Raw genomic sequence first — 13,058 nt, forward strand, 5'->3', positions numbered from 1 at the left:
TGTAATGAACCATTGATAAACTACATTAACATTGTCAGCTAGTGAGTGTGGTTGAATCCATCAGGTAACCACTATAACAGGTCTTTAATTTTTAGAAATTAAACTTAAACATGATAGCTACTGTTTATTATGTGTTTGCTATTCCCCAGGCACTGTGCTTAGCAGTTTACATGCATTCTCTCTTTCAATCTTGATATAACCCTATGAGAGAGATGGACTTTACAGACCAAAAAGTGGGCTTTAGAATATTTGAGAAAGCCAGCCAAAGTCACCCAGTTCCTGAATACCTTAGCTAGATCCACACTCAAGCCCAAGTGACCTAGAGTCCAAGTTCTTCACCCATGTGCTGCACAGCCATGAGTTAAACTTCCTAGAAATGTTCCTCCTGGGGCACCTGGATGGCTTAGTCAGTAAGCATCTGCCTTTGGCTCAGGTCCTGATCCCAGGGTCCTAGGATCGAGCCCCACATCGGGCTCCCTGCTCATTGGGGAGCCTGCTTCTCCCTCTCCCACTCCTCCTGCTTGTGTTCCTCTCTCGCTGTGCCTCTCTCTATCAAATAAATAAATAAAATCTTTTTTAAAAAGAAAAAAAAATGTTCCTCCTGGAAAGGCATGCATAGAATTGCTGCCTACGAGGCCAAGCCCACCCCGGTTAATATGATTATTCTGCTTGTCTTAGCCCTTGAGTAATCCCAGGCAGAGGGAATCTAGAGCAAATTTTCCCGAACACAGTGCTACTGATATATTAGCTGAGATAATTCTTTACTGGGTTGGGGGGCTACTCTGTGTGCATTGTAAGATGTTTACCAGCATTCCCACCTCTACCCACTAGATGCCAGTTAGCGCCTCCCTCCTCCCCAGTCACAAACACAAAAATGTCTCTAGATATTGCCAAATATCTCCCGGCGGTCAAAAGGGCCCCTGGTTGAGAATTACTGATCCACAGCATCCCACAGAGCTGACCCCAGAAATCATCACCTTCCTTGCTCCTCACAATATTCCGGAATAATAATTTTGCGAAACTCCTTCAGTGGTCACCCATGAGGAGACTTAGCTAACCTGATTCTCTTCTGTTGCAGTCTGCTTTCTTCAAGGATGTCTCTGAAGGAGACCCAATACCCATTTTGTAAAATAATTTCGTTTGGGGTGTGTTTGTAGGCTTCTTTGGTTCTCTTAACTTTCTCTTTTGGTAAAGTCTAGAGAGATTTCTGGAGAAGTGACAAAATGTCAGTTCCCTGAAGGCAGGATGATCAATTATCCATTCAAAAATAGGGATTGAATACAACCCTGGGATCTTTTCTCTAGGATTTCTTTGTGACTGCTTTTTTTATTGAGAAGGCTTCACAAGGATCTGCTCTTCCTAAACGTTGTCATCAGAAGTCTCTAACAGAAGTAAAAGTCCAGTGGGCTGGGTGTCCATTCCTTGTCTGACCCCCTACACCACATACCACTCACCATGAGCCTTGGTGTCCCCCCAGGATCAAGCATGAAAACATCGTGACCCTAGAGGACATCTACGAGAGCTCCACTCACTACTACCTGGTCATGCAGCTGTAAGTGAAAGGTGACCCACTTCCTCCACAGGTGTCTTGGGGGCCTGGGAGGCCTAGAGGTGGTGGGGGGAGTATGGGGATTCAAAAGATAAGATCAAAAATTTGCTAAATAAACTCTCAAATGCCAAGAGTTCTCTCAGGCTAAGTATGCTTCTGGTCACAAACATGTTCTGTGTGGACTGAGGGGTAAATCTAGGACTGATGATTGAAATGGTCTGTACCAGTACAGCCTTACCAGTTATTAAAAAATATTTTCTACAAGTCAGTGAGTAGCTGTGACTCCATCTCATTCATTTACCCCTGCTGTCCCAGTCACCCCCGTCAGCCTTTCTGGGATAACCCCAGAAACAACCCCACAGCTGAAGGGATATGCCTGGCATGGCGGGGCACCTCCAGAACCCTTCTCTGGCACCATGGCTTGAGTCCATTTTGACCAGTCTGTCTGTGTCCATCACACTGAATATTAAGTGTCTTAATGCCAGGGCACCTGGGTGGCTCAGTCGGCTAAACGGGCGACTCTTAATTTCCGCTCAGGTCATGTTCTCGGGGTCCCGGGATCAGGCCCCCTCACTGGGCTTCATGCTCAGTAGGGAGTCTGCTTGAGGATTCTCTCTCTACCTCTCCCTCTGCTCCTCCCCCTGCTTGCTCATGCTCTCTCTCCCCCTAATAAATAAATCTTTAAAAAAGAAATAAAAATAAATGTCTTAATGCCACTCCAGGGTAAAATTACTGTGGGATTAGAAACCATAGGTACCTAGATTTCAATTTGATATTTAAAGAAAAGACCTTCTCGAAAGAGATCCATTCAATGTTAAAACAAGCTGTGACCGTGTGTGTGCCCATCTGTGGGACAGAGATGGCACCTCACTAGAAAAGTCTGCACATCCCCATCATGTATAAATAGGAGTTCTGCCTGGGAGTGAATGCTGTAGGCATTGGTTGGTGCTTCTGAGGGCTCAGCCTTGGACTCAGAGAAACTTCTATTTATAAAGTACACACACACACACACACACACACACACATACACACCACTCTGCAATCTCTGTAGCAAGATGCAGTATTTTTGACCGACAGGCATATTCCTCAGATACTCAGATGAGCTAACTCAGGCCTAAGCAGCCTTTTAACTCCTCAGCTCACCTGAGGCGCAGTGACTAGAGGGAGCAGGTGGTCAAGGGAGTGTGGTGAGGGGAGGCAGGGAGGCAGAACAGCACTAATAAGTGAGCAGGGACCATGTGGCACCTTAACGAGGCCAGTTCAACAGGATTAGCCCACATTGAGACAGTAGGGGAGGCAGGGAAGCAGGCAGATTGAGCTGTCCCCAAAGAGTGGCAAAGCCGATGAGAGTACCAGCGCTAGGACCCAAGCTGTTCCAAGTCAGCAATTCCACCTTGTGCATCAAGACTATCTTTCCCCTGGGCCTCTAGCTCCTGTGGCAGAGCCCAGAGCTTTCGATAGAAACAAAGGAGTAGGGTGGTATGCCTTTTGATTAGAGAAATTCTCCTTCTTCTTTACCGCATGGTCCTATCACACGCGCATGTCCGTAGCCAGTGTCCCGGGACAGTGAAAAGGGGTCCAGGCCTGTGACAGAACTGGAAGCCCTGGTTCATGGTTGACATAGGCTGAAAGGTTTGCCTGGAAAGGGCCTCAGCAGAGCCTTTCGCTGTCTTCACATACTGGAAACGATTCACGTGAAAGGATGGTATTCTTGTTCTGTGTGGCCCCATGGGCGGACGCCGTATCCTCAGGTAGAAACTGCAAGGAGTGGATTCCATCATGATATAGAGAAATACTGAGAAGGTGGTGAAAGATAAAGCAGTCTTTCTTAGGAGGTAGTGAGTGGTCTCCCTCTGTGGTGTTCCACTATGGACTACAGAACTTTTTGGCCAAAGCAGTGTAGATGGCATTCAAGAGACAGGGGCAGACTGGATCTTAAAGCCCCTGAGTAGAGTCTCCAAATACTGCTACAGCTCCATCCACGATTCCGGCTTTAGGTAGCCCAGCTTTCCACGATGAGAAAAGAAATCCCGACACAAGCCCAGTTGGTCTCCTTTGTACACCACCTCTGTCCTGCGTTGGCCTGATTTCAGTCTCACCTCTCCTTTTCATCATGATTCCCTGGGTCCTAGGGCCAGGAGTATAGGCAGCTAAGAATGTGTTCACAAAGGGATTATGGGCTACTTGCTTGACTCTAACCAGGAGCATTTTGCATTTTAAGGAAGGGTCCAGGGAGAGGGCAATGGTTGGCTCGAAGAAATGACTCCCTCTTGATATTACTCCAATACCCAAAGGAGTTATTCTCAGACTAAAGTAGACCTCCCTGCCCAGGCCATGGGCACCTGCCTCTTCCACCACAGCTGTGTCTTCATGGCTACAGAGCAACACACTTATGTCCCTTTGACCTGAAATAAGACCTGGATTCCTGCGCTTGCCCCTATGCCCACAGTGTTTCTGGCGGGGAACTCTTTGACCGGATCCTGGAGCGGGGTGTCTACACAGAGAAGGATGCCAGCCTGGTGATCCAGCAGGTCTTGTCAGCAGTGAAATACCTCCACGAGAATGGCATCGTCCACAGAGACTTAAAGGTGCCAAAGTGGGAGCCCTCAGTGGGACACAGAGAATGACCCTTTAGGAAGCTTGCCTGGGTTATGGGCAGCCTAAGCCTTGTAAAATGAGAGGGTAGGAGCAGTAGAATCCTAAGGTCCCTTCTGCCCTCAGATTCCTTAAACAAAACTTAAATGACTGAAAAATCATTGCTAAGTTTCATCTCAGCCTTTTCCTGAACTTTCCATGGGGCCTCGCCCTAGCAGGATACCAAGATAATCCACATGTTTCTCAAACCTAGCCACAGTCAAAATAAAATGTAAGAAATACTTAATGGGGGGTGTCAATGTTGCACCAAGCATGTACTAGACTTTAGAGAAATCAGAGACAATTAACCATGGTTTGATCCCCTCAAGAAACAGTCTTAGGGTAGTTGGGGATGTGGGGAGGGTGGGTGTAGTAACTTAATGGCTAGAAAGCTGATCAACATGAGGGCCATGAGCAAAATACAGAGTGATTGGATATGGAGTAGGGGGCTGTAGGTAGGAGGAAGGAGGAAAGAACTGGGGGAGATGAGCCTGACCTTGAAGTCAGAAGCCCAGAGCACAGCTTCCTAAGAAATTATATATCAGGAGATGAAAAGAAATCTGTATTTCAGATGATTATATCCTACATTACATGATATCACTCTTCTCCCACAGCCTGAAAACTTGCTGTACCTAACCCCTGAAGAGAACTCTAAGATCATGATCACAGACTTTGGTCTGTCCAAGATGGAACAGAGTGGAGTCATGTCCACTGCCTGTGGGACCCCAGGCTATGTGGGTGAGTCTGGGAGGAGGACGAAGGTTGACCAGTTGGCTGTGTTCAACTTCATGGATATTATTTCATGGGGAGGGGTGGTTATCGGGAGACAGGGTTCAACTTCAAAGGCAACCCAAGTAGAGCATTAACTATGAGGTTTAGGGTAGATCATGTATCTCTGGAACTACCCCTCCTGCTCCCAAACCCTGCATCTTTAGAGACAGCCTACCCCTGAGCCATCCCACAGCCCCTGACTATACTTAGCTATCATTTTTGCAGACAGACATCCTGCTTTGTCTTTCTGGCTAGACGAGGGGCAGAGACAAGAGCATAAAACCAGAGATGGTTAGATTGCCGAGAGGTTGACACTAGGCACCCCTTTTCCTTTCTCCCATGCCCAGAAGAGACCTCAGTGCCCCCGTTGTTAGTATCCTGGAGGAATAGTGTTGAGTTTGAAGCTGAGGAACCCAGGTGTGCTCCCCCAAATATATTCCCTAAGAAACTGGTAGAGATGGGGCCTCCTCCCTAAACAGGAGGCTTTGAAGGTCCCCCCAAAAGTAAAAGCCATCAAGTTACCAAGTGAAAACATTCCTGAGATCCATGGAGAGAAAACGAATACTCAGAGCATCCCCCCCCCCGCCTACTTCCCTCTTAGCCACTCATCACCTGGTTGAGGATGGCACACAGAAAGGTTACCTCTAGCATAATAGAGGAAATTCCTACTCTCACCCTCAAAAAGAGGTCAGTCAGTAGGTGTTGAGTCCTACCGAGTACAAAGCCCTGATATCTGGGATGAATTCAGAAGATAACTCTCTACTCTCCCAGTCAGGGGAAGACATGGCTTGTTTTCTCATGGAGCTCTTGATCTGATAGAGAAGAAGTTACCTGAGATGGATAGGACAGTTATCACTTCCCTCTAAGAGCTCCTCATTTGATGTGGAAGACTCTGTCTCTTCCCTTAGGGAGATCCCAGTCTAGTGGGAGAGACTGCCTCTACTTCACATATGTCCCTGTCTGAACAGAGACACACAGCCCCAGCCCTGGGACACACTATCTGCATGGAGAGACAAAGACCTGCCTTCAGAGAGTACTCAGTCTGATGGGAGAGATGTAGCCCCAGTCTGATGTAAGAGTCATGGGAACCTTCCAGGCTGACGGAGGAAGATTCAGGATGATGGGAGCGCCCCAGTCCCTGCCCTGGGAACGTTTTCATTCTTACAGAAACACTACCATCCCAGGAGCTTCCTAGTCCGCTTCTCTAATCCTCTTCCTGACCTTTGACCCCCACTTCTCAGCCCTCTCTTCTTGTTCCATCCCTGACTCTACCTTTCGTTTGCTGCAGCTCCGGAAGTGTTGGCCCAGAAACCCTACAGCAAGGCTGTGGATTGCTGGTCCATTGGCGTCATCACTTACATATTGTGAGTAGAAGCCTGCATTGGCTCAGTTCCTGGGAAATCTCAGAACAGCTCATCCTTTTTTTCCCCTCCCCTATCTTAGCTCCTCAAGCAACATCCATCTTCAAAGCGTGTGCGTGTACACATGTGCATCCACATACATACACACACACACGCACACCCACACACTCACACTTACCATGCACACAGCTCCAAAGGTTTCCATCCTGGTCTCCACCAGGTTATTACAATAGAGCTCAGTGTGAACCCACTGTTCAGCCATATGGTTCTGTCTCTTCCTGCACCCCACCCCCATTTAGTCTCTATAACTATGTTGAGTCCTGCTCTATGGAACAAGCAGTGAAGAAAGGAAAGGCCAAGCCAAGCTTAGAAGCCAAGTGGGCACAATGTTCCCATCTCAGATTGGGCAAGTCTGCCCAAGGCAAAGTGATGGCCTGAATGAACCGGGTCATAGTTCCTGTTCACATCATCTTGGCCTCTCCTTTCCAGACCTATTCATCCACCCTCCCCCACCATCCTTCCTCACCTCCAGATGACTCTGCTCTTAGGAAAATACCAGATCTGTCCCTTAGCAGGGACTCAACTCTTTATTTACTAACCTTATGTTGAATAACTACTTGTCGCTCTCGCCAGCAAGAACGACCCGCAAACGTGATGAGGAGCAAACTTCTTTATTAGGGTTTCTTTGTTCTCTCTCTCCTACAAGCAAGTTCTGGCAATATATACATGTAGGCGGTTCAGCCCAACTATCCAATCACAGCCCCGTGCACGCGGTCTCCTCGTGGACCCTTACGTAACCACGGAGGGCTCTATTGTTTTCAAGCAGTAATCATGCGTTTCTCTCTTGGCTCCTGGTGCTGTTCATGTGTCAGCCACGAGCGCACCCATACCCTACCTAGCCAATCATTCTCACTTCCTCAACCTTCAGGCATTTTCGTCTACGTGACTCCTTGCATCTGCTGGATGGCTCCCCATAACTACTCTCATTTATTCGTGTACTCAACAAAAATTCATTGACCGTCTCTTCTGCGCTAATCACTGGTGTAGGTACTAAAGAGTAAAGAACAAAATAACCTTAAAAATCCCTCACAAAACCTACATTCAAGCAGGTGTTCTGTTATCTCTCTTAAAGGTATTTTATACATTCTCTAAGTGTTGGGGAGGTATAGCAGGGGCAGTGTGGCTTTGGGGGGGAATAACGCACAAAGGGGCCCTCCAGAGTTGCTTGATGGGGCCTGCATCATTCCAGAATCAGGCAGATCCTGTTCCTACTGCTGGTTGGGGGTCCTGTTTCCTGCCTGTGATCTGCAGTGGAGGCCAGGCAGAGGGGAGAGACTGGGGTTGTTAGCAGCATAGCTCCTTCCTGTTTCACTGCAGGTTGTGTGGGTATCCCCCCTTCTATGAAGAAACGGAGTCGAAGCTCTTCGAGAAGATCAAGGAGGGCTACTATGAATTTGAGTCTCCATTCTGGGATGACATTTCTGAGTCAGGTAAGGCTAGCAGGTGTGAAGGACAAGACAACAGGCTCAAGGCAAAGGCAGCCAAGAGAAAAAGAGCTTAAGAGCGGATGACAGTCCTGGCTCTTGAAAGTCCCCTGGGAATCTTCTAGAACAGGCTGCCAAGGAGAGTGGAGAAATCTTCATCTGGCTCAAAGGCCAAATAAATTATCCACATCTCAGGTTCATGCTTTTGTTTTCCTGGAGACAGAACCACAGGATGCAAGGAGACGGGGGCGGAGTGCGGGGGAGTTTAGATGAGGAGCCAGGAGGGCAGAGCCTGCCCAAGGGAGTGTTCCAGGCACGAGTGGCAAAACCAAGGCCAAGTTTTGCCTTTATTATATAACCAGACTGAAAGCCTGTGACATCTGCGTGTGTGAGAGGAGGCAGCAGTCGTTACAAGTCATTGGGTCCATTAAGTGGAGATCCGTGGAGGGCTGCGGCTGCACTCACGTGTGCCCACTCGTGGCTGCCGGCGCCTGGATGGTGCAAAGGCAGACCCCCTCGACCTGCAGACACAGGGGGGCCTCATGAGAAGAGCTGTATCTGCTGTGCTGTGTGGGGGAGGCCATGGAGAATCTCTCTTTGGTGGTTTATGGTGGGCTGCTGTTAGGTGGTTTGGATTTTTTTTTTTTTCTCTTTTAAGAGTCTTAAAATTGCCTCTTTGGAAGATTAGCTAAGGATGCATTCTCTGCCACCCACCAGCCCGGAAGTGAGTTTCCATCAGTCATGAAACCTGGTCCCTATTGTGTCTTTGATTGCTCCCCTTAGCTAAGGATTTTATTTGCCACCTGCTGGAGAAGGACCCGAATGAACGGTACACCTGCGAGAAGGCCTTGAGGCACCCGTGGTGAGTGAGGCTCCTAGCCTGGTGGTTCCCCAGAGACCATGACGACTCATTCAAGGGGTGTTTCCCAAGAGTCGGCTTCCCTGAGCTCTCTGCTTTTCAGCACGCAAGGAGTGCAGACGCCTGTGTCTGGTCCAGCTAGAGGTGCAGACAGCATTTAAGGAAGTGGGTTCCGACCCCAGAGTGGCTACTGTGTCACAAGTCAAGGCCAGGAGACAGACCCAGCCAGGAACTGTTACCAGTACTAGGATACAGAACTCAGTACTAGCTACTCAAGAGGCTCCAGGAGTAGGCAGCTCTGCCCTGTCCTGGAGAGCATCATTTCACTGTGGGTCAAAACCTGCTCTAAGTGAGGCGATTGGCGAAGAATCACAAAGGAGCCGATCAGTAAAGTGAGCATGCTCTACCCCTTGTTCATGCTTCAGCCCTGCTCAGGATTCGTAATAATGCCCCACCTGCTGCCACAGCAAGCCTAGGTTCCTCTGCCTCTTCACATGTTCCCTAATCTGGCCTGACCCTTTACCTCCACCTGCATTTCCCCAAAGTCCCAACATACCTTCTCTGTTCTAGAAAGGCCTCAAAGCTCTCTTTCTCTTCCTGCCCTCTCCTACTCCCTATCCCAAGGTCTTTCCAACCTATACCTTGGGTCACACCATTTTTACCACCTAGAATGTCCTGCGTCTTGCCATGTATGCAGCATCCCTCAGGATCCAGAGCAGTTTCTGCCCTGCCTGAAGCCCTGGGTCCTGCAGGCCAGGCTCACCTCCTTACCTCCCTCTGGCAATTACACAGATTACCATGAATTACTCAAGTTCATGGCATGGAACAAGGTTCCACAGCTCCACTGGAAGACCCCAGGGATGAGGGTCCCATCTGTTACTACTCTGTGTCCCTAGTACCTAGAAAGTCCTGGGCCATGTAATGGCAAGTATCTGAGGAGCACGTAGAGATGGATGATCAGGAAGAAGGCGGCCTGTACTGGGAGGCCTCACTGATGAAGTCTTCCTGGAGGAGTTGCGTTCTGAGGAAAGTTTTGAGCTAAAGGATAGTGACAACCCAAGTATCCTCTGACACAGGACCCAGAAAGCCTATTCTCTAAGAAGCCAGAAAATAAGTATTTTAGGCTTAGCTGGCCGTACGGTCTATATGGCAACGACTCAGTCTGCCCTTGTGGCATGGAAGCAGCCACAGCTCCTACTTGAATGAATGGGCATGTCTGGGTCCCAGTGAGACCTGGTTACAGGCCATGGGTAGATCTGCCCCACAGGTCATAGTTTGCCCACCTACTATAAAATAAGACTTCGGTTTTACCAAAGCATGGAACCCGTAATGAGCTGCCCAAGGGGACAGAGGAGCCCTGGTTCCAGCCCATTCCTGCCATGGGCCACCCTTCCTCTGAGGCACGGCACTCAGCTTAACCTGGTCCTGCACGCACAGCCCCCAGTGAGCCAGGCTTCCCTTCTACACCCACAGGATTGATGGGAACACAGCCCTCCACCGGGACATCTACCCATCAGTCAGTCTCCAGATCCAGAAGAACTTTGCCAAGAGCAAGTGGAGGGTAAGTGGCCCTTTGCAGGAGGCAGGTGGGCTGTTCTGGACCCTGGAGGTTGAGCTGGGGTGGGGCTGGTTAGGGGCTTTCCCTGGGCCTTTCCGGCAGCCACTGGGCCTCCCTGGACCCCCCTGGACCCTCTCTGAAGTGAGATGTGAGCACATCAGTTTCAAGAGGCTAAAGCTGCCAGGTGGAGGGAAAGCTTGAGCCCTGTGGCCCTGAGAGAATGCAGAGGGTCAGAGGTGGGTCTCATGTCTCCTCAGCAAGCCTTCAACGCAGCTGCTGTGGTCCACCACATGAGGAAGCTGCACATGAACCTGCACAGCCCAGGCCTCCGCCCGGAGGTGGAGAACAGACCACCCAGCACCCCAGTCTCAGAAGCCTCGAGATCCGGCTCTACTGAGATCACCGTCCCCGAGGCCCCGGCCCTGGAGCAGAGCGAGGCCCTTCCCGCCCTGACGCGGCTACCCTGCCAGCTCGGTGCCCGGCCGGCGGCCCCCGGGGGCCGGTCCCTCAACTGCCTGGTCAATGGCTCGCTCCGCATCAGCAGCAGCCTGGTGCCCATGCAGCAGGGGCCCCTGGCCGCCGGGCCCTGCGGCTGCTGCTCCAGCTGCCTGAGCATCGGGGGCAAAGGGAAGTCCTCCTACAGCTCCGAGCCCGCGCTGCTCAAAAAAGCCAACAAGAAACAGTACGTATCCTCCGCCAGAGACAGAGGCCTCGCCCTGCCGGGGTGCTGGGGCTGAAGGGAGCCGGCTCCGCAGGGCGGGAAGAGCTCTCGGCCGGAGGGGGTGAGGGCAGTGCTCGCAGTCCTGTCCCTGCCCCTAGCTATGTGGCTGCTGTCGGATCAGTGGATGTCCCCGTCTCTGGTTTGCTCATCTGTGAGAGAGCAGGCTCGCCTGCTCCGCCCACCTCACAGAGCTACCTAAAAGCTTAGTGAACAGGAATTACAAATGTCTGCAGAAAACTGCGCACATGTCCATGGTGGGCAGTCGATTTCTCGAGTTTCTAGAACCATTGTGTTTTGGGTGGCGGGGGGGTGGAAGTGGGGGTGGGGGCGGGGGCGGGGCTCCATTGTCCTCTCCATCCTCTCTGCAAGGGCATGTACTTTGTGAACCTGAGGGAGGGAGGGCTGAGCGGAGGCCACAGGCGCGGAGAGCTCCCCCAGCTCCTGTCCCTTCCCCGAACACGTCACAGCCCCCACCGCGCTTGCTTTCCAGGAACTACAAATCAGAGGTCATGGTGCCAGTTAAAGCGGGTGGCGGTTCCCACTGCCGGGCGGGGCAGACTGGAGTTTGTCTCATAATGTGATCCCCGGAGCCCGCGTCTGGGTCGATTTTCAGGTGAGGCGCACAGGTGGGAGGGCCAAGGCAGGGGGCTCTGGGAGAGCTGCTGTCCCAGAAGGCCAGCCCCCTCACCGTCCGAATGAACGGGTCTGAGGACCCCTGGATGCCGCAGGCTCACAGCCACCCTGAACCCCTTTCCTCGGCAGGAGAGGCGCGCGACTCTTCTCTGCCTTCCCAGCCTGGCGTCCACCCAGCAACGGGAGGAAGGCGGAGCGGGCAGAGCAGGGCCTGGAGGGAGTGGGTGACGGTGAGAAGCAGCAGGCTGCTGCCGCCTGGGGCAGACCCTTCCAGAAGGCCCAGGAGCGAGCCCCCAAGGCGCGGAGGCCTCGTTGAAGCTGTGGGCAGGAGGAGCCGGCGGCCACCGCCCCCCCACCCCGGGGTCTCCCTGGCCTGCCTGCTCTGTGCCCCCACACCCTACGTGCCGTGGCTCTGTGCAGTGAACTAGGTAGCTCTCGCCCGGATCTGTGTTGTTTGTGATGAGAAGCTTCCTGGGCTGGCCAGGCTGTGTCACCTTCTCTGAGCAAAGCCATATGGAGCCTCAACCCCCGACTCCTGCTCAGCACATGCTCCTGCCTCGAGGCCTTGATTCTTGTGGCCAGCACGGGCTCATTAATGTAGTCACCTGCGCATCTGCATGAATGGCCGGGGGCTCCTGCTCTGCCTGTGAGCTCTCAAGTTCCAGTCCTTGACTCCATGATCAGCTCCAACTGGCCCGGCACACCTCCCGCCCTGCCCCAGGCCAAAAGCAGAACCACAGCCTTCCAGATGGAAAAGAAAGAAATCGGTGATGAGGGGCTGGAAGGAATTCTCATCCTGGCCGGATGCCTCACCCACACCCGGTTAAGTAAAAGTTGGAAGTGGACTGTTTCCATTTCAGCTGGTAATTCTCCTCCTGCTTCTGCTCTTCTCTCCCAGAAAATCAGAAACCTTACTCTTGTCCCTCCCCCGCCCCCTCCAGCTTCACGTTCGGTGTTGTGCTCAATAAAATGGACATATTTTTCTCTATGAGGCTTCATTTGGTTATTCGTCAAGTCAGATGTGGCTCTGGGACTTCGGCGCCCGTGCGGAGTGGAGAGTGTGCTGGGGCCTTGGGGTCTGGAGGAACCTGGCAGTGTCGAGGCGGACACAGACTGAGTGCATGGTGTGTGCTCGCTAGTAGTTCACATGAGATACCGCTCGTGACTCATTCTCTCCTCACCACCGCTCCCGGGGTAGCTCTGTCGGAGCCCACACAGTCCAGTCCAGTCTCCTAACAATGATATTAGATGATCTAGATGATGGTGATTTGAAGCCCTGCCCTGCCCTTGGCCCTGCCACATCTGTGACCTTTGGGGAGTGACACAACAACCATCTGTGCCTTGGTTTCCTCATTTGTCAAATGGAAGCAGCATCATGAGATAACGCAGACAACGTGTCTTGCACAGTGCTCAGTAAATAATCAACATGATTAATAATGTCAAAAAATGTAGGTGAAATGCCTAGCATGGAGTTCCTGGGGGGCTCCA

At 51.4% G+C, this 13,058-nt stretch overlaps 1 protein-coding gene across 1 annotated transcript in view; it reads left to right on the plus strand.

Annotated features, from left to right (window-relative positions):
* The window catches only part of CAMK1G (calcium/calmodulin dependent protein kinase IG), a 30,584-nt gene extending 17,577 nt beyond the window's left edge, over nt 1-13,007 (plus strand). The window contains exons 4-13 of the mRNA XM_032318410.1: nt 1,478-1,552; nt 3,999-4,137; nt 4,798-4,921; nt 6,243-6,318; nt 7,693-7,805; nt 8,583-8,661; nt 10,132-10,219; nt 10,474-10,898; nt 11,428-11,550; nt 11,700-13,007. Of these exons, the coding sequence (XP_032174301.1) occupies nt 1,478-1,552; nt 3,999-4,137; nt 4,798-4,921; nt 6,243-6,318; nt 7,693-7,805; nt 8,583-8,661; nt 10,132-10,219; nt 10,474-10,898; nt 11,428-11,518 (1,210 nt within the window). The 3' untranslated portion in view covers nt 11,519-11,550; nt 11,700-13,007. The remainder of the gene's footprint in view (nt 1-1,477; nt 1,553-3,998; nt 4,138-4,797; nt 4,922-6,242; nt 6,319-7,692; nt 7,806-8,582; nt 8,662-10,131; nt 10,220-10,473; nt 10,899-11,427; nt 11,551-11,699) is intronic.
* Nucleotides 13,008-13,058: the final 51 nt, after the last annotated feature.

Source organism: Mustela erminea, chromosome 17 (assembly GCF_009829155.1).
Source record: "Mustela erminea isolate mMusErm1 chromosome 17, mMusErm1.Pri, whole genome shotgun sequence".
Taxonomy (NCBI): domain Eukaryota; kingdom Metazoa; phylum Chordata; class Mammalia; order Carnivora; family Mustelidae; genus Mustela; species Mustela erminea.